This window comes from Peromyscus eremicus, chromosome 3 (assembly GCF_949786415.1).
Source record: "Peromyscus eremicus chromosome 3, PerEre_H2_v1, whole genome shotgun sequence".
NCBI classification, from domain to species: Eukaryota; Metazoa; Chordata; class Mammalia; order Rodentia; family Cricetidae; genus Peromyscus; species Peromyscus eremicus.
The window spans coordinates 49,760,069-49,781,335 of NC_081418.1; the positions used below are offsets into that span (position 1 = coordinate 49,760,069).

General features: G+C 45.8%; 2 protein-coding genes and 1 long non-coding RNA gene across 6 annotated transcripts in view; 2 read left to right on the plus strand and 1 right to left on the minus strand.

Moving 5' to 3' along the window:
• Ift56 (intraflagellar transport 56) overlaps nucleotides 1-2,446 on the plus strand; it is a 48,151-nt gene extending 45,705 nt beyond the window's left edge. The window contains exon 18 of one of the 2 annotated variants that reach the window (XM_059257587.1): nucleotides 167-2,446. In XM_059257587.1, coding sequence (XP_059113570.1) covers nucleotides 167-278 — 112 coding nt within the window. In that variant the 3' untranslated portion in view covers nucleotides 279-2,446. The remainder of the gene's footprint in view (nucleotides 1-166) is intronic. The other variant, XM_059257586.1, reaches the window with a different exon arrangement.
• The window catches only part of LOC131906810 (uncharacterized), a 48,790-nt gene extending 28,224 nt beyond the window's left edge, over nucleotides 1-20,566 (minus strand). The window contains exon 1 of one of the 2 annotated variants that reach the window (XR_009378205.1): nucleotides 19,970-20,566. This is a non-coding gene — a long non-coding RNA (uncharacterized LOC131906810). The remainder of the gene's footprint in view (nucleotides 1-19,969) is intronic. The other variant, XR_009378204.1, reaches the window with a different exon arrangement.
• The window catches only part of Ubn2 (ubinuclein 2), a 68,199-nt gene continuing 67,054 nt past the window's right edge, over nucleotides 20,123-21,267 (plus strand). For both annotated transcript variants that reach the window (XM_059257582.1, XM_059257583.1), the window contains exon 1: nucleotides 20,123-20,885. In XM_059257582.1, coding sequence (XP_059113565.1) covers nucleotides 20,460-20,885 — 426 coding nt within the window. In that variant the 5' untranslated portion in view covers nucleotides 20,123-20,459. The remainder of the gene's footprint in view (nucleotides 20,886-21,267) is intronic.

The following is a 21,267-nucleotide window of genomic DNA, read 5'->3' on the forward strand; positions in this document are numbered from 1 at the left end:
AGAAGCCACTGGTTGCTATGGCTTAGAAAACTAGTAACTTTGTAAGTGGCTTGCACTCAGTGGAGGATCCATGAGCACAGATGCCTCACTTGGATACAGTGTAACAGTGGGAGATTGCCAGTTTTCCTTCTCTATTGAGACGTGCTTTTGCTGGCCCTTTCCTCAGAGAGACCCTCCGGGAAGTGCTGCACTTACTGAGAAGCACAGGAAACACCCAAGTGGAGTATATCATCAGGATCATGAAGAAGTGGGCCAAGGAGAACAGAGTGCCTATCTAAACAGCCCAGCCCTGGGCCAGGGACCAGCTTCCTCTCACATCAAACTGGAACTATTCTCCTGCACTTGAACATGTGATCCAGGACCTGTTTGATTGACATTTCCTTCCTCGCTCTTAGCACGTCAAGATGAGTGGCTGGAATGTGTGGACCTGGCCATCAGGAAGCACAGATCTCCCTGGTCTGTACTGACTCCCCATGTAATCTACTGGTGAAAGGATTTTGGATTTCCCCGTGCCTTTCTTCCAAAATCACTCAGAATACTCCTATATAATTCACTGGCTTTTAAGAGTAGATCATAGTTTTGTTTTTCTTCTTCTGTTAGCATTCAGGACATTTTCTCCTAGCTGCAGTGACAAGTACTTTTATACTAAAGAATGACTATCATTTGGTCATCTTCCATCATCTTGTCCATTAGCCCATCCGTGAAGAATACATCTGAGTCCTGGGAGAAGTCTTCCCCAGTGTGTGATTCTGATGGCCGTGAGACCCTCTACCCAACTGTGCAGTCATTAGCAGAGAGTAGGCACATAGGCTCCTCTCTCAGTGAGACGAGTTGAGTGCTGTAGGGTTTTAAAAGTTGAGGGAAAGGGAAAATGTTGTGTCTCTGAAAGTGCACCGATCTCAGAGTCTCCACTACCTTGTATTTTAGGAAACAAAGCCAGAGCAAACTTCTTCCTATATCAGCTGAATGAACAGCAATTTGAACATAGAGCTGTGAAGGTTTTCATGCAACATATGTACATTTTTGTTTGTTTGGTTTTGGTTTTTTGAAACAGGGTTTTCTGTGGACCAGGATGGCCTTGAACTTGGAGAACTGCCTGTCTCTTTTCCAAGTGCTGGGATTAAAGGTGTGCACCACCACCACCCGGCATATTATATTATACCCATGCACGTGTTATAGGGATTCATTGATAGTTATAAATGAGGGTCCTTGGAAGGGACCTCCTAATGGCTAGCCTCTCCATTATATCTCAGCCTCCTGTCTCTGAGCTTTCATTACGTAAACCTCTTTCTTCTACAACCAAGTATTCTCGACTTACATCCCACTTTCAGAAAACAGACATCTTTTTCTGTATCAGATTACCTTTGTTTCTATGCTCTCTAATTTTCTTCTGTAAGTTTGAGGTACACAGTGTCACAAGCTAGAACACGCAGACCCATCCTCATAGAGCAGAGAGTGGACTGGGAAGGATGTGGAAGAGTTCCTAGAAGCACTGCTGTTTCTTCCTCCTGCCCTAGCCTCCCGATGCAGGTGGCATGGTGCTGAACAGAAAGGAGAGGGAAGCCGGTCCAGAGTGAGAGCAACCAGAGCAATGGGGCAGCGGCTGGACACAGCCTCCACGTCTGGCCAGCCCCCAGGTGCTCTTCAGGTCCGCTCAGAAGGTGGCCAGTGTGCCATCCTTGACATTAGGCTCAGATCGGATGGGTCCAGAGCACAAATCACAGTACTGGTCGAACAGAACTCCAGGAAACAGAGTCACATCATCTCCCTATGCCAAAGCTTTATCTTTTTGTTCTCTTGTTCCTGCTTCTTCAGTCACAGCTGATTCTCACTGTCAAGGATGTTAGGTGGGTCAGATATGGCTGTGAAGAGTTCTGTGAAGCATTCTTGTCAAACTTCCCTTACTCTAAAGGAACAGGGTAGTGGGAGGGCAGGTGCAAGCCCTGGCAGCTGTGGGCATCTTCCAGTGAGGTGCCGCTCAGTTCTAGGTCTTCATTCCTGAAAGACACTCATTCATGCTGATGCACTTCCCAGGGAGGTTTTCAGAGTTTACTACTCAGTAGTCTGACATCTTCCTGTCTTAGGGAAGGATGTCTATTCCCCCAACAGCAGAGTTTTAGATTACTTTTTAAAGTTTTTAATCTATAAGATTGAGATGGAAACATGAAGGCTACTTAAAGCGAAGCACATGCAATTCTGTTAGGAGGGTAATTGTTTCTGGTTGTCTTGACAGGGTTTCAGGCTTTCTCATGGAGGAAAATCCAGAGGAAAAAGGCTCCAGGATGGGGAATGGGAAATGTGTACCGTCTATAGCATCAATGTACTATTTAAAATCTGTAGTGTATACTTAGAAATGGAAAAAAACTTTCACAATTATTTTTGTACTGCAAAAGAATTATATACCACTGTACTATATTTAAATTAAATTTTATTTTTTGGTTCTTTTCATGTGTGTTTATGTTTATGCAGATGTGCTTGCACATGTGGAGGTCAGAGGCCAAGTTGAGTATCTTAGCTCTTTCTACCTTTTTAAAAGATTTATTTTTTATTCTATGTATGTATGCATGTGGATATGTGCACAGGAGTGCAGGTGCCCCCGAAGGTGAGAAGAGGGCACCAGTTCCTTGGAACTGGACTCACAGGCCATTGTGAGCTGCTTGATGTGAGTGCTGGGAACCAAACTGTATTCTTCTGCAAGAGTATTTGCTCTTAACCACTGAGCCATCTTCCTGCCTTCATGACCTTATGTTTTGAAACTGGTTCTCTCACTGAAGCTGGACTTGCTCATTTGGCAGGACTGGATAGCCAGCCTATCCAGTCTGGGTTCCTCCTGTCTCCTTCTCCCTGACTGCTATGATTATGGGCACATGCCAGCATGCCAGCATGCCTGGCTTCTTACATGACTGCTGGAGACCTGAACTCAGGTCCTATGTGTGCATAGCAAGCACTATGCTGACTGAGCCATCCACCCAACCCCGCTTATATGTATGTCTCTGTGAGGGTGTCAGCTCCCCTGGAACTGGAGTTACAGACAGTTGTGAGTTGCCATGTGGGTGCTGGGAATTGAACCCGGGTCCTCTGGGAGAGAACCCAATACTCCTAACTCAGCCATCTCTCCACCCCCACCCCACCCCCATGTCTTGAATGTGTCATATATAGACAAGTTTGCAAACTTGTGAGCATCAGAAATCTCTTTAATATAATCTGAATGCTGGTTGGGTGGTGGTGGCACATGCCTTTAATCCCAGCATTCAGAGGCAGAGGCAGGAGAATCTCTGAATTTGAGGCCAGCCTGGTCTATACAAAGTAGATGCCAGGACATCCAGGACTGTTACACAGAGAAACCCCGTCTCAAAAGCAGACACACACACACACACACACACACACACACACACACAAACAAATCTGAATGTTTTATGCACTCCCGGGGTTTTAGGATAAGTTCAGGTAAGAGGGCAATAGGCATAAACTTCATTTATTATATTTTATGTACAGGGCCTGTGTAATTTGGACTCACAGAGATCTGCCTGCTTTGCCTCCTGAATACTAAAATTACAGGCATAAGTCACCATGATTGTCTACTTTAAGGTTTTTTGTTGTTGTTGTTTTGTTTTGTTTTTTTTACTGGCTTTTCTTTAAGACAGGATCTTGTGTAACCCTGTAGTGGAGGGTGATCTTGAACTTCTGATCCTTCTGTCTCCACCTCCCAAGTGCTGGGATTACAGGCATGGGCCATCATCATTCCTGGTCATTTGAGTTCTTTATGACACATGGAGCCAGGCACGGTGGCGCACACCTTTAATCCCAACATTCTGGAGGCAGAGCCAGGCGGATCTCTGTGAGCTTGAGACCAGTCTGGTCTAAGAAAGAAGAAACATGCCTGGCCTTACTTGCTAGCTTTCACAGTACAGCTCAGCAATTCTATTTTTTTATCTACTTGCCAAAGAGACATTCTATACAATCACAATATGCACAAGAATGCTTACTTTAAGCTGGGCAGTGGTGGTGCACGCCTTTTATCCCAGAACTCGGGAGGCACCAAGACTATACAGGAAACCCTGTCTCAAAAAACCAAAAAACAAACAAACAAACAAAAAGTGGAAGTGGGGAGCTAGGTGATGGTAGCACTTGTCTTTAATCCCAGCACTCGGGAGGCAGAGGCAGGCGGACCTCTGTGAGTTGGAGGCCACTCTGGTCTACAGAGTGAGTTCCAGGACAGCTGGAGCTACACAGGAAACCCTGTCTTTAAAAAAAAAAAAAAAAAAAAAGGTGGAAGTGGGGGGTCGGAGATGGCAGCTTAAGGACATCTGGACATCTCAGCCACAGCTGCTGGTTCTGCAATGGAGGAGAAGAGCCAGGCACCGAGGGCTGAGGATCTCCAGAAACGGGCTCTTCCCCTGGAGCTTCCGGAAAGGACTACCGCCCTGCCAAGGACTTAATTTTAGCCCAATTGGGCCTATTCCAGACTTCTGACTTTGACTGTAAGATTGTTGCTTTTAGTCAGTGTTCTCTGTAATTTGTTAGCGGCCACAGGAAACGAGCACTCTATTGAACAATTCTAGGCCACACTGCCGAGTCGGAAAAAGTGGGTTACAAAATAACATTGTGCTGTTGCCCTGGTTTCAGTGCCCAGGACAGCTGTGGTAGGTGGGCCGTCCCCTGTGTTTATGTGGGAGTGTACCCTAAGGGTGCTAATGTACCCTAAGTGGTGCTGTGAAAGGACCTCACCAGTGGATCCACTGTGTCCCATTTCACCAAATGAGGACCAGCAAGCAGCCCGGGCAGGGTGGCACACACTCTGGAGCCGGAGGAAGGGTCAAGGTCATTCTCAGCTATATAACAAGTTTGACTACATGAAACCCTGCCTTTAAAGATTTCATTCTTACTTTAAGTTACATGTTGTATACATGTGTGTCTCTGTGTTGGTTTGTACAAGTGAGTAAGGTGCCCTTGGGGGTAAGAGGAAGGAATCAGTCCCCTGGGGCTATGATTGCAAGCAGTTATGAGCTACCTGATATAGATGGTGGGGACCAAATGAGTCCTCTGCAAAAACAGTACTTACTTTTCACTGCTGAGCCGTCTCTCTAGCCCCATGAGATCTTTGAAGCCAAAGGAAAGCTAGGTGTGGTGACACGTGCCCTTCATCCCAGTATGGAGAAGAGACAGGTGGGTTTTCTGTGAGTTCAAGGCCAGCTTGGTCTACATAGCAAATTCTAGGCCAGCCAGGGCTAGGGCTAAACAGCAAAAACCTGTCCCAAACATAAAGTAAGATGAACCAAAGGTGGGAGGGAGGAGCTAGCAAAAACTCCCCAGATACAGGCACCTCGATTTGAACTTGGACCCCTGAGCTATGAGAAAATGTGTTTCTGTTGTTTCATTATTTGTAAACTACTCAGTCTCCAGTTGTACACAGCAGCACAAAACAAAGGCATGACTCCATTCCTGTGTATTTACATGTACATGCACAGAGACTTCAAGAGTCTGCCCTACAAAGTTAAATTTGGACTTTTGCTAATAACCATTATGCCTCTATTATGAACCAGGGATATAGCTCAGTTGGAAGAATGCTTGCCAGACATGCATGAAGCCCTGGGATTCATCCCCTCCAGCCCTGTACAAACTGGGGCACAATGGTTTGCTGTAGATGTAATTCTGAACGGTCTTATTAAATAAGAAACACAGAGCCAAATGCAGAGCCCAGAGGTCAGAGAGCAGTAGCCAAGAGATGAGACCACCTTCTTACCACCCACTGCCGCTGCCGTCCTTCACCCGAGAAAGAGACCTACTTCCTGTGTGTCTTTTTATTGACTTTCTGTTCTGCCTTCTCATTGGTTGTAAACCCAACCACATGACCTCCTCATCACTGCCTGTCTATACAGACCTCCATGTCTCTATGGTTGGTATTGAGATTAAAGGCGTGTGTCTCCATGCTGGCTATGTCCTTGAACACACAGAGATTCTGCCTGTCATGTGATCAGGATTAAGGGCATGTGCTACCACTGCCAGACTTCTGCTAAATGGCTGGCTATTAGCTCTGATCCCCAGGCAACTTTATTAACATACAAATAAAATCACATTTCAGCACAAATAAAATATCACCATAGTTTGTTCCTCTAATACCAGTACTCTTGGGAGGTGGAGGCAGAAAGGTAAGTTCAAGGTCATCCTTAGTTACATAGTGAGTTCAAGGTTAGCCTGGGCCACATGAGAACCCATGTAAAAAAACAAGAGAAAACATTACCCCTCTAGTAGTAACTGAACTGGAAAAGTTTGTTGTTTTTATTTGACAAAATGGCTGCGAAGTTAAGGTACATGCATATTCACCATGACTGCACATTTGCCAAATCTCATGGAATTATATTTAAGATTTGGGGTTTGAGGGTATATCATATAATATAGGGGTTTTTTGTTGTTGTTTTGTGTTCTTTTCTTTTGGTTTTCGAGACAGGGTTTCTCTTTGTAGCTCTGGCTATTCTGGAACTCATTATATAGATCTGTCTGCCTCCTGAGTGTGGGATTAAAGGCGTGCACCACCCCCACCTGGCATAATATAATTATTTTTAAAAAGGAAACTTGGCAAGATGGCTCCACGGGTAAAGGTGCTTGCCTCTAAAGCAGTGGTTCTCAACCTTCCTAATGCTGCAACACTTTAATACAGCTCCCCATGTTGTGGTGACCTCTAACCAGAAAAGTATTTTTGTTGCTACTTCATAACTGTAATTTTGCTATTGTTTTGAACTGAAATGTAAATATCTGTTTTCCAATGGTCTTAGGTGACTCCTGTGAGTGTGTTGACCCCATGGGGTCACAACCCAGAGGTTAAGAAGCATGTCTCTACAGTCTGGCAGGTGATCTGTGTTCCTGTTTGACCCTGAGGGGGTCACGACCCATAGGTTGGGAAGCACGTCTCTATAGTCTTGCGGGTGACCTGTGTTCCATCCCTGGAATCCATGTGAAGGTAGAAGGAGAGCATGTGTGGCATTGCTCCAGCCTTCACATGCATTGTATGGCATGTACAATCTCACATAGATAAATCACACACATACACAATAATAAATGTTTAAATGTTGATTAAAAAACAAAAACAAGGTTATAAGCATTTGCTCTCTGTGTGATGACAACAGCTATGAGAGACTGAGATTCTGTCTAGGCATCCATCCAGGGTCTCAACAGAATGAAAGAGACGATGGAAACTCAAGTGTCTGGTGGGCAGAGTGGGGAGAGAGTGTAACAAGTGATGAACAGATAATAGATGACACTGGACCCCTCAGTTGCAGCTCTACACATACACTGCAGTGTCAAGAATTCTGAGGAGAGGGGCTGGAGATGGCTCAGCAGCTGAGAGCACTGGCTGCTCTTCCAGAGGACCTGGGCTCAGTTCCCAGGAACCACATGGCAGCTAACTACTGTCTGTAACTCCAAGATCTGACACCCTCACACAGACATACATGCAGGCAAAACACCAGTGCACATTTAAAAAAAAAAGTCCTGAAGAATTCTGAGGAGAAAATTTTCAATTAGAGACTGTCATGCAGATATGTAGATGAACAGATGTTCTTTCATATATTTATCTCCTGCGTGGTGTGAACATTCTAAGAACATGGGAACAGAGGTGAAAGACCCATCATATAAGAAAGAGGGGCTCTAACTTAAGAGAAGGGTGATAGCAATGCTTGGATGGAAGCAGATTTCAGGACAACTGTACAACAGTCCCAGCATCACAACATACAGCTCCAAGACCATGCAAGATTAGACTCACCCATGCACACACTGAGAAGATTAGATGAGAGATTGGAGGTAGGTTAAGTAGAAAAATAAAGAAAACAACTATAAAGGTGTTTTTTTGTTTTTTTGTTTTGTTTTGGTTTTTGGTTTTTCGAGACAGGGTTCCTCAGTGTAGTTTTGCGCCTTTCCTGGAACTCGCTTTGGAGACCAGGCTGGCCTCAAACTCACAGAGATCCGCCTGCCTCTGCCTCTCGGTTGCTGGGATTAAAGGTGTGCACCACAACTGCCCGGCTAACTTAAAGGTGTTTAGGGAAGGAAAAATATTGCTACTTCATGGTTCAGCTGTAAAAATAGTTTATATGGTTTACAAGGCTATATGCAGAGGCTGCAGAGACGGGTCAGGGGTTAAGAGCACTTGTTGCTCTTGCAGAGGACCTGGATTTGGTTCCCAGCGCTGACATGGTGATTCACAACTATTACTAACTCCAGTTCCATGGGACTCAATGCCTTCTTCTGAACTCTGTGGGTACCAGACATGCACATGGAACACACACACACATACATGCAGACTATGCAGTCATATACGTAAGACAAATGAATCTTGAAAAAACAACGAACAACTGTAAGCAACAAACACTGACTCAACCAAAGATGGATTCAACTGTGTTAGGAGATGACCACACGTATACATGGTGTGTGTGTGGGGGGGGGGGGGGGGACAAAGCAGGGCAGACAGAGAGATAGACACACAGAAAGAATACAAAATCTTCCTGTTTGATTACAATATGATGAATACAACATTTTAACATCAAATTTCCTTGGACCTAGTTCTGAGGAAGGATCAGGACATGAGAGACACAGAGGATTTGCCCAGAGCATCTCCTAGCTGCTTATCAAATGAAGAGTAAATCCAACCTCAGGGTCAGGGGATGCATGCCTGCTAGGTGCACACAGAATCCCATGTGCCTCACCAGCAGCTTCCTGGGAAAACTCCTGTTCCTCAAAGAAGAGTAACCAAACCACAGACGCAGCACAGCTTAGCATCTGAAGGAAATGAACACAAGCGGGAAACAAGAAAAATAATAAAACCAAGATTAAGAGGGAGGTGGGGGCAGGCAGTAGTGGTACACACCCTTAATCCCAGCACTCGGGAGGCAGAGGTAGGCAGAGCTCTGTGAGTTTTAGGTCAGTCTGGTCTACAAAGCAAGTGCCAGTACTATTTATTACACAGAGAAACCCTGCTTGAAAAACCAAAAGAAAAAAAAAATGATCAGGGCTGGAGAGATGGCTCAGCAGTTAAGAATGCTTACTGTTTTACCAGAGGACTGGAGTTTGGTTCCCAGCATTCATATTGGACTCAAATAGCATGTGACTACAGCTTCAAGGGGTCTGATGCCCTCTTCTAGTTTCTGTGGGTACCTGCACACACATGGGACACTCACAGACACACACACATAAATCAAATACATCTTTTAAGCTATCACTTGAAAATCGGTACATGTAAGTGAAAGTTGTAACAAAGCATTTTATTCTGGACAGAAATGTAGACAGTAGTATTAGTATATTAGTGTCATTTACTAGTAACAAATCTAGTCACAGGCATGGGTGTACTTTATAATAACAAGTTAAAGTACAGAGAAAAATAACACTAATATTGTAGACAATGTCCCCAAGAAATTGAGAATTAAGGTCATTTTAAATTTACCTTATTACACAAATTATAACCATTCAAATGATCAGAAGCAACATATACAAAAACCAAGCGATTAGACATGTCAAGGAGTCTTTGAAAAATGTAAAGGAGAAAGAATGGCATAGACTAATGTGGTATTGTGGTAATGTTGGTCTGCTCCAACATCTCTTGTTCAAAACTGTGTATGGGTTTGTCTATTGAAACAAAAGGACTGGCAGACCGGGTCCCGAAGTGAAACCCAACTCTGGGCTGCTTGCTCTTCCCGAGAACACAGGCATTCATGAACACTACCAGGAAAAAGACAGGCAGTGTTACAACTGGGGAAATGCAAATCAAGAGAGAGCAGGTGCCATAATCAAGCAAGGTTGGATTCAGGTCAAAATCATTAAGCAAGTCAAAGAAACACACTGAATGATAAAGGCTCTGTTTCCTGATATAGCCACAATGGTTATGAATATGCAACAAAGGAAATGAACCAATATTCAAAAAGCGAAAATGATGAGAGACAATGGCGGCCCATGAAAGGTGAAATAAAAATGTAAGTAAAGCCTGCAGGTATCTAACCTTATCAAGAATAAGCAGGAGATTAATACGCCACTGAACAGCCCTCTCCTTCAAGGACCCATGGGCCATTCAATAAAATTGGCTGCACATCATGCCACAAAGAAAACAGTATCATTTTCCATGTATCACACCCTGTTCTAAGCATGCCACAAATATTAGTGCACTTAATTCAAACACCTTTTTTTTTTTTTTTTCCCCCGAGACAAGGTTTCTCTGTACCTTTGGAGCTTGACCTGGACTAGCTCTGTAGACCAGGCTGGCCTTGAACTCACAGAGATCCACTTGCCTCTGCCTCCCAAGTGCTGGGATTACAGGTGTGCGCCACCACCGCCCGGCTCAAACACCATTTTTAAATTATTACATACATTTATTTTGTGTATATGTGGGGACATGTGTTCCGTGGTATATGTGTGAAGATCAGAGAACAAGTTGGGGAGACGGTTTTGTTCTTCCACCATGTGGGTCTTAGAGACTGAACTCAGGTCCTCAGGCTTGGCCGCAATCACTTTTACCAAGTGAGCCAACTCACCCACCCCAACACCAGTGCTTTAAATGATGTATATTATTACTATGCCCATTTTTCAGATTGGGAGACTGAGATACAAAATGCTTAAGTGACTTTGTGTAAAGGTCAGAGAGGGTATGATAGTAAGCAGCGTAGGTAGAGTTAGACCCAACCCAGCAACCTAGTTCTCACCCTGTAGTTTTAACCTCAACACTAGAGACCCTCTTCAGTAAACTCAACAGAACCAATATGTGCATTTTTTAAAAACTTGCTTTTTATTTACTCTTTGTGTCTTTCACATCATGCATTTAGATCCCATTCATTTCCCTGTACTTTGTATCCACCCTCTGCCCTTGCAATTCCCTCCCCAAATCGCATTATTTATTTATTTTTGGTTTTTCAAGATAAGGTCTCTCTGCATAGCCCTGGCTGTCCTGGAACTCCCTCTATAGACCAGTCTGGTCCCAAACCCACAAAGATCCACCTGCCTCTGCCTCCCGAGTGCTGGGATTAAAAGCATGTGCCACCAATGCCCATTATGTGGATTTTTAAATCACAGTGATAGAAAGCAGAAGTTAATACTAAAACCAAAGGAACTAGGTACTTACTGTGCCATCAGCAAATTCCCCTCTCTGTTATGCTAGGCATTTATCTCTGGGCTTCTGGAATGCTTGGAAACATCCTGCCACAAAACTACCCTTCCAGTTTTAAAACATTTAAAATAAATAAATAAAACTAAAGAGACAAAAAAATAACAAATGCCTAGACAAAAACTGTCCTAACTTTTAAGTAAAAGAGGCTATCCAAACTAGAGTCATGTTAAAGCTCAGGATACAAGGTCTTGAATCCTTACACTAAAAACCAGGAAAAAATGAAAATGAGCTGACATTGGGATCTTGAGGAGTTATCAAAAGATGATTGAAATATTCATAAAGACTTCACATGAAAGACTAATCAACTCCAACATTAATTAAGTTAAAAATAGAAGCCATATGGTGGTGCCTGCCTGGAATCCCAGCACTCAGAAGTCTGAGGCAGGAGGATGAGAGCTTGAGGCCAGTCTGGACTGTACACAGTAAGATGTTGTCTCAAAGAAAATAGAAAACTGACACTACTAACAAATGTGTGAGGGAGATGGCTTTGAAAAAGAATTTCGCCGGGCGTTGGTGGCGCACGCCTTTAATCTCAGCACTCGGGAGGCAGAGCCAGGCGGATCTCTGAGAGTTCGAGGCCAGCCTGGGCTACCAAGTGAGTTCCAGGAAAGGCGCAAAGCTACACAGAGAAACCCTGTCTCGAAAACCCAAAAAAAAAAAAAAAAAAAAAAAAAAAAGAATTTCGAAATAAACAAAAATAACTTAAATCAGTAAAATAGATGTGTAGCTAGAGTTTTCCTGCCTTGCCCACAGTCAGGACAAATCTCTCTCACCCGCCAGTCCCACAGCTGCTCAGACCCAACCAAGTAAGCACAGAGACTTATATTGCTTACAAACTGTATGGCCGTGGCAGGCTTCTTGCTAACTGTTCTTACAGCTTAAATTAATCCATTTCCATAAATCTATACCTTGCCACATGGCTTGTGGCTTACCAGGATCTTCACATGCTGTTTCTCATCATGGCGGCTGGCAGTGTCTCTCTTGACTCAGCCTTCCACTTCCCAGCTTTATTCTCCTTCTTGTCCTGCCTATACTTCCTGCCTAGCCAATGGCCAATCAGTGTTTTATTTATTGACAAATCAGCAACACATTTGCCATACAGAACATCCCACAGCATAGATGAAAAATCCTTTATATCTCACCAATCAAGTTGGAAAAGAACAAAAACATACAGAATTTTGGACTTACCTGTCATATGGCTGAATGGGGGGTGGGGAGGTCCTCCCCCGACACACACAGAGCAAGGTCTTAAGAGCAGGAGAGCTATCCCTATCCCTCATCAGCTGCAGCATTGGGGAGAGTGGCCACCTTGATTGGGCAACACAGTACAGCTGGCCCTGAAGGTGCAGGTGTGGGAGAACCGACCCTGTGGATGCAAAAGCCAGAGAACTGGCCCCTCCATTCCTTGTTGCTGCAAGGAATGCACTAGCCAGGGCAGTGCTCAAGACCTCACCCTGGTGGTGAAGACAGGGGAGAGCTGTCTAATGACCCAGGCCCTGACCTAGGGTTAAGTGTTGGCCCACCCCAATATCTGCCTCATCTGTGATCTTCGGGAAAACAGTTGTGTGTGTATGGGGAGTGGGGTGGCGGAGGGGTGGGTGGATCTGCCAACCCAGGGCTTCAGGGTCTCCAGGACACAGGGCAGCAACTGGATTTCCAGGAAGAGTCTCAGTGTTGACAGTGTAGCAAAGACCAGGGGCCTCTAACCAAACCAATGATTTTTTGCAATGAAGGCCTGTATGTAAAGATGTATGGATAAAAGGGTTGACTGTGTGATTCACTGTGTCACACTGCAGCTTCCATGATGAGATTTTCCCTTTCTTCCTTTTTTCCCCCCTTTTTATCTTAAATTTTGTTTTGTTTTTGTTTGTTTGTTTTTTTTTTTTTGGTGGGAGGGAGAGGTTGCAGAGGTAGAGGGCAGATTCGAGGGGGCGGGAGATGGGTGGGATAGGATGTATGATGTGAAAGACACAAAGAATAAATAAAAAAGTTAAAAAAAAAAAAAAGATGGCGGGCCAGGTGCACGCCTTTAATCCCAGCACTCGGGAGGCAGAGGCAGGCGGATCTCTGTGAGTTCGAGGCCAGCCTGGTCTACAGAGCGAGTTCCAGGACAGGCTCCAAAGCTACACAGAGAAACCCTGTCTCGAAAAACCAAAAAAAAAAAAAAAAAAAAAAAAAAAGGTTCAGTGGGTAAAGATACTTGCCACCAAGCCTGAGGACTTAGAGTTCCAACCCCAGGACCACACTGAGAGCATCCACTCTTGCAAATGTTCTCCATTCCCCACCCCTAAATAAAATGTAATAAAACATAGCTCTTTGATAAACTCACAGAAATGGGAGTTAAAGCATGTGTACCTTTGACAGTTATTTCTAAATTGCCACACACAAAGGTTATCCCAGCCATAAAAGGAAGTGATTGTTTCCCCACATCCCCAGAAGCTCAGTGCTATCCATTTCTAACTCCTTCATCAACCTAGAGACCAAAGAGCATCTCAGGACAGCTTTTCCTTTAGTGTTGCAGTCGGTTTATGCTGGAACTGGAATCAGCATTTGATTGATATTTGAAAAAAGCAAAGTTTTGGGGAGCAGACATTTCCTGTTCTGTGCTGCAGCAATTTAAATACTCCGAAACCTACTTTCCTATCATGTTTGACTGAACTCGCCCACGAAACTGTCTCGTCTCTAGTCTTTGTGTTTTGCTGGTCTGTCTTGTTTTAGGTCAGCTCTTTGACAGCATTCTTTTTTCTTTTTCTATTTCTTTGGTTTTTCAAGACAGGGTTTATCTGTGTAGCTTTGGCTGTCCTGGTATTCCCTCTGTAGACCAGGCTGTCCTGGAACTCACAGAGATTCTCCTGCCTCTGCTTCCTGAATACTGGGACTAAAGGTGTGCACTGCCAGTCACCCAGCAACAGCATTCTTGATTTGGCTTAGATTTTCTTTCCTTTCGTGAGTTATGTTGTATCTCTGTTTTCTTCTGTGAGTTAAAAAAAAAAAAATCACCTTTTAAAACACAAGGCATTATGGGCAATTTTGTGCTACTGTCTTGTGTTGTGGGCCTCAGAATAGTTGCCTGTCAGGCTCCTGGTCCTTCCTGGAACATCATCCTTTTGCCTAAACTCCATCTACCTCAGCAGAAGAGCCTGATCACCAGACCTTGATCTGAGGATTGGCACTGATGGTCAATCATTGGTCCTTCCCTAGGATTTTGGAATTAGATGTAAGAGTTTCCAGTCTTTAATCTGGTCTGGCCTATCCAATAATGATGCTAAAAATAAAAGAGAAAGGAGCTAGGGAGACAGATAATCAGGAGAGTCCTTGTCACATAAGCAGACTTGTTGACAGTATTAGAAAATTAGCTGACTTTCATTATTTCACTTTAGAATTTTTTCCATTGGCTTTTGGTTTCATTTTTCTCTAAGATTTACTTTTAATTATAGTGTCCATTATGTGTGTGTTTGTGTATGTGGGTACAGGTGCCTGTGGAGTCTCAGTAGGATGTCAAACCCCTTGGAGCTGGAGTCATGGGCAGCTGTGAGATGTCTGAAGTGGGTGCTGGGAAGTGAACTCAGGTCCTCTGCAGGAGTAATACTTGCTCTTAAACACTGAGCCTATTTTCCAGGCTCTGGTTCCATTGTTAATAATACTTAATGACTTGGTCTATCAACTCTACTTGGAGTTCATCTCTATATTCTAGCTTTTCCACCTTTCTTTCAAAACTCCAGCTCACTCCCTCCAGAGGCTACACCTAAATTTTCTTTCTTCAAATTTCTTCCTTCAGAATTTTGCAAGACATTAGTTCCTCATACAAGTGTTATCAAGAAGGTATGCATGGGGCCCAGGGAGATGGCTCAATCAGTAAACTGCTTGCCAACACAAGCATCAAGCCCCGAGCTTGGATCTCCCAGCACCTAGGTAGAAAGCTGGCCCAATGCCTCGAGTTTCTACTCTTGGTACTGGAGAAACAGACAGGTGGACCCCTGAAACTTGCTGGCCCACCAGACTAACCACACTGATGAGTTCCAAGTTCAGCGAGAGACCTGTCTCAGAATATAAGGAAGATGAACTGATGATATGGCCTGACAGGCAAGGCACCACCAAGCCTTATGACTTAAGTTTCAATCCCAGACCCAACATGGTGGAGAGACCCAATTCCTGCAAGTTGTTCTCTGACTTCCATATGTACACTGTGGCACATGTACACCTCCTACCACCCCTCCCAAATACAGAAATTCACAAAATAAATGTAATAAACAAAAAATAAGGTAGAAAGTGATTGAGGAAGACATCCAACATCAACACCCACAAGCATATGTACACACATAAGCATGTACATACAATACACATACACACTGACAGATAAGGTATGAGGAGCTTAGCAGCCTGATCTCTCAGGATATATAATTGTTACATGGATACACAAATATTAAAAACAAGAGTCATCTGATGTTAAAGTATATAAAACTTTAACTATATAAAATACTGACTTGGCACTCACTAGGATGTGCCTATAACCTCTTCCTAGCTGCTGCTGCTTCTGCTGCGGCTTCTGCTGCTTCTCCTTCTTCTTCTTGAGACAGGGTTTCTCTGTGTAGTTTTGGTGCCTGTCCTGGATTTCGCTCTGTAGACCAGGCTGGCCTACGAACTCACAGAGATCGCCTGCCTCTGCCTCCCAAGTGCTGGGATTAAAGGCGTGCGCCACCGCCGCCCAGCTCTTCCTAGCTTCTTTAAGGGCCCCTTTCTTCAGCTACATCAGTTAGGATTTTCTAAGTTCTCTCGGGAATGTGTATGTATCTATCTTCTACCCCTAGTCTCTAGGAGCAAAATTACTTTCTCCTGACACGTTCAGTCTCTAACTGCTAAGATGCACACTTAGTTCAGCTTCAGAACTGCAACCAACCAGAGGGTTCAGAAACCAGTTCTGGGGTTACAAGCATCATTCAAGAACAAATAAAGCAAACTACAATAGAACTTAGGAGAAAACATCAGTACACGCCACACCAGTCCTTATTTAGAACTTCAGAGTAGAGCTGCAGAGACCAGGGTATGAAGCATGGGGATATGGCTCGTGAAAGGAAAGTTCTGGGTTCATTCTGGGACAGACAACCAAACTTTACAGTTCCACAATGCCCTGGGACATACCCAGTTAAGCAGATGAGAATGTCGTTTGCTGGCAAAACACTCAGAACTTTCTATTGAGTTTCAGGAGGGAAAAAAAATCCCTTATGATTTTAGGAAAAGGATGTCATCAATATCATATGTGTATGTTAGGATGTTATTCAAAATACTATAAATTGCTCTCAAAGAGGATGTTTTATTAGAAAAAGGAATAGAAGCCAGGCATAGTGGCACACCCCTTTAATCCCAGTGCAGAGGCAGGCAGATTTCTGCGAGTTTGAGGCCAGCTTGGTCTGCATAGTGAGTTCCAGTTCCAGGACACCCAGAACTACACAGTGAAACCTGGAGAAAGAGAAAGTGGAGGGAGGAAGGGAGGGAGGGAGGAAAGGAGGGAGGAAGAAAACGAAGGAGGGAGGAAAAGGCGGAGAGAGAGAAATTGGAAAGTGAAAAGATAAAGAAATGTGCTTACTTGTTTTTTCCATGACAGGGTTTCTCTGTGTAGTCCTGGCCGACCAGGCTGGCCTCGAACTCAGAGATCTTCTGTCTCAGCCTCCCAAGTGCTGGGATTAAAGGTGTGACTACCTGGCAAAGCTTAATACTTTCAAAATCCATAAGCTAGCTGGATATGGAAGGAAGGACATACTTTTAATAACCACATCACTCAGGAGGTGAATTGGAAAGGTCAGGAGTTCAGAGGCAGTCTTAGCTATATGACTTTGAAAACAAAGCAACACCTGAAACTTCTCTAGGATGAAACTGTCAATAAGCTCTTTTATTTTTTATTTGTTTGGTTTTTTTCAAGACAGGGTTTCTCTGTGTAGCTTTGGAGCCTGTCCTGGAACTCACTCTGTAGACCAGGCTGGTCCAATAAGCTCTTTTAAATATGACCTTAAAATGTAAAGTTAATCTTCTCAGTCAATGCAAAGTTTAGAAAGACAGTATTAATTGCCTTCTGATGTAGCAAAAGAAAAATGGATTTTTTTTTTTTAATTCGAGACAGGGCTTCTCTGTGTAGCTTTGGAGCTGAAAAATGGATCTTATTTAGGGTTGAAAACCAGCCAGGCAGCTGGTTGGTAGTGGGGAATGCCTTTGATCTCTGCACTGGGGAGGCAGAGGCAGGCAGATCTTTGTGAGTTCAAGGCCAGTCTGGTCTACAGAGAGAGTTCTAGCACAGCCAGGGCAACACAGAGAAATCTTGGCGGGGGGGGGGGGGGGGGGGGAAGCGGGAAACAACAACAAAAAGGAAAACCAGTCAGGCATATTGTTGTACACTGTTAATCCCAGGATTAGGGAGGCAGAGGCAGGAGGGTCTCTGAGTTCAAAGCCAGCCTGGTTTACATCGTGAGACCCTGTCTCAAAGAGAAAAACAAAATAAAAACAACTTCTTTATTTAGCATTGGTGGATATAGTACATATACTTTTTGAGAAATAAGCTAATAAATCAAAAACTTGTTCTTGGGGCTGGGTAGTGGTGGCACATTATTTATTTATTTAATTATGGCACTCAAGGTAGAGGCAGGGGATCTCTGAGTTCAAGGCCAGTGTGGTCTATAGCGCTAGTTCCAGGACAGCCAGGGTGACACAGAGAAACCCTGCCTTGAGAAACCAAACCAATCAAACAAACAAAAAAACCTTGTTCTTGGTGATGTCACAATCTAAACTATTACAATAGAACCTTTAGAATGAAAAGGTGTAGAACACTTTTATGCTAGATGTATGTAGCAAATCAGTTTTTTTGTTTGTTTTATTGTTTTTTTTTTTTGAGACAGGGTTTCTCTATGTAGTTTTGGTGCCTGTCCTGGAACTCACTTTGTAGACCAGGCTGGCCTCAAACTCACTGAGACCCACCTGCCTCTGCCTCCCAAGTGCTGGGATTAAAGGTGTGTGCCCACCACTACCCGGTGCAAACCAGTTTTTATATAATTACTACTGTCTGTGTAGGAAAATATATTCAATACTAGGAGTGAGCATTTAAATAATTCTAGGTCAACAAGATGACTCATTAGATACAGGACTTGCTATGCAAGCCTGGCCACCTGGAAGAAAACAGACTCCACAAAGTCGTCCTTTGACCTCCATCGTTGGTCCTACTCTATGCCTCACAGTGAGGTAACTTATACTTCAGGTGTGTGTGTACACTGAGTTACAAAGAATCTTCTTTTTGTTTTGTTGTTTGAGACAGGGTCTCACTACTCTGGCTGTCCTGGAACTCACTAAGTAGACCAGGCTGGCCTCAAACTCACAGAGATCTGCCTCTGCCTCCTGAGTGCTGGGATTAGTGCTTATGTCAAGGCTTAGAATCTATTTCTTATTGTGAACTGAAGTTCACAGTATCGGGAAAGCACCTGGCAGAGGATAATGTTGGATGAGCAGCATGCCTACAGGACAGCTGGCTCAAGGACAGACTGAGTGAAATCTCTGGGATAAACTGTAGATACTGAATACAGGTATAGAGCTCACTTTGCAGGACAACTGATCTGGGTTAGATAATGATGCAACAAAGTGTTTCAGAAACATTAATTGCCCCATTGTAAGACTGGCAGAAATAGAGTCTGAGGGCAGAAAAGTCATTTAAGTGCTACTAAGTCCAAAATATGAGATTCCAATCAAAATCGGGAAGGAATGTTGGAGGTAAAATGTGGTGTCAAGGAAATATTGCAGCATTTTAGAGCTAGAAGACTTTATTTCTTCTTTCTCTCTCTCTCTCTCTCTTTTTTTTTTTTTTTTCTAGACAGGGTCTCACTATGTAGCTCTGGCTGGCTTGGAACTCATTAAGTACATTAGGCTGACCTTGAACTCAGAGATCCGCTTGGCTCTGGAGTGCCACCACCACCATTAAAGAGTGCCAGCTGGCCTGCAGCTGGTTATGTAGACCATGTTAAAGTCAAACAACCCGCACCTCCACACCTGGCTTAGAACTAGGAGGGACTTCTGGGATGCACATTCCATCACCACTCGGTACATCTTTGGAAAGGAATAGAATTCTGAGCTAATATCAGCCTGTTAAAAAAGTGTATGACGTCACTTTGACTCAGCTCCTCAGCATCTAATACAGCTAAGGCAATTAACAAGCTTGGGTTTCCTTGAGGATGTGGAAAGCGAGCCTTCAAATTCACTTTCTACTAAATAGATTAAAAGAGCCAGTAATTCTCATCCTTTAAAACCTGAATTCCAATTCGGTTCCCACGGGTACGCCAACGGAGCCTAACCCACGCTCCTTCCCACTCAGAAATGGGTCATCTAACGTTTTTTGTTTGTTTGGTTTTTTTTTGTTTTTGCTTTTTTTTTTTTCCTGAGAGCGAGTCTCCTAAAACAACAAAACCTGCTAAGACGTTCAAGTCTTCAAGAACTGTTCGTTTGCCAGTTCAATTTCCCAACTGCGGCTCGTCATGGAGCGTCTCACCGCCATGCGCCAAGCGGCTGGGGAGAAGTGTAGGAGGCAGCGGAGTGGGAGGCAGCGTGGCGCTTTCGGGAGGGGTCTGGGGCGAGTCTAGTCTTCGCCTTTCTACCCCTGGGCACCTCGGGCGACTGGGCACCGGGCTGGCAGGCCCGGCGGCCCGGCCGCGAGTCCCTCACCTCTTTCCAGGGTCCACCTGGAATCCTCAGCTGACAACCTTACCCCGCCCCCCCAACCCGCGCCGAGAGCCAGAGGCTGACGACGGGCGGGACGCGGCGCCATGTCTGGGTCGTTCCCAGGCACATCGCAACGCTCACCCTGAGGGATCCGCGAGCGCGCCTCGGTTTCCGGACGAGAAGAGGAAATTACTCCGGGAACCCCAAACCCCTCCTTCTGAGCCAAAGCATAGATAGCGTCTGCGTTGCCACGGAGACAGGGCTGTCTGTGACGTCACTTCCGGCGGGCTGTCTGGACTCCAGACTGTTGGGAGGAAAACTGAGCAACAGCCACGACTGTGGACGCGAGCGTCTCCGGTGTGCGCATGCGCCCGCTCAGCGGCCTGCTTCTATTTATGTGGGGGACCCAACATGGCGGCTGCGGCGACCCTGGCGATGGCGGTGGAGCCCATCAGAACGTAGTAGCGGGGACGGGGACCCGGTCCGCACTCACGGTGGCGTCCGCGGAGACGGCTGAGGGTGCTGGAGGGAAGAAAAGCGACGGAGAGCGGAAGGAAAGGCGGGCAGGCACGCCGTACGGCGTCGAGGCGAGAGCCGGCTCGAGCGAGCGCCGAGGGCCACAACAGTGGGGATGGCGGAGCCGCGCAGAGTCGCGTTCATTAGCCTGTCACCGGTGAGGCGGCGCGAGGCCGACTTCGCGGGCGCCGAGCGCGAGCCCCCCCGACTGGAGCCGCAGCCGTACCGCGAGCCGGCCCGGGCGGAGTCGGCCCCCCGCGCTGACGCGCAGCACCCGGCGCGCGACAAGCCGCTCCCCCAGCGCGAGGTCAGCCGCGCCGAGCCGCCCATGGCGCTGCAGCGCGAGCCCCCGCGGCCCGAGCCGCCGCCGCCGCCGCTGCCCCTGCAGACTGCCCCGCCGCGGGAGTCGGCTTCCCGGGCGGAGCCGCCGCCGCGACCGCCGAAGGAGACGGTTCGCCTGGAGCTGGTGCTCAAGGACCCCACGGACGAAAGCTGCGTGGAGTTCAGCTACCCGGAGCTGCTGCTGTGCGGAGAACAACGGGTACAGAGGGTCCCTCCCTCCCGAGGCCGCCCCGCAGCTCGGGTGCCTCCGGACCGGCCGCTGCTCTGCACTTCGCTCGCCCCGGGGGTGGGGTGGCGGGGGCCGGGCGGCTAGACGGGGCGGGAGCTGCGCGGTTCGGCCCACCTAGGTGGCCGAGGCTGCCCCTTCCACACCGCGGCGAGCGGGTTTTCCTCTGCACCTTTCGAAACCTCAGCTTTTTTTCCTCCTTTTCCTTTCTGTTCCCCACACCAAATCCCGAGGCCCCGCGAGCCGTGCGGCTAGCTTCTTGTGGCACTCCATCTGTCGTTCCGGTAGAAGGGAAGCGAAAAACCTTGGGGGACACGCCCCCCGGTCTGAAGCGGAGAGATTGTGTGACCCCTTC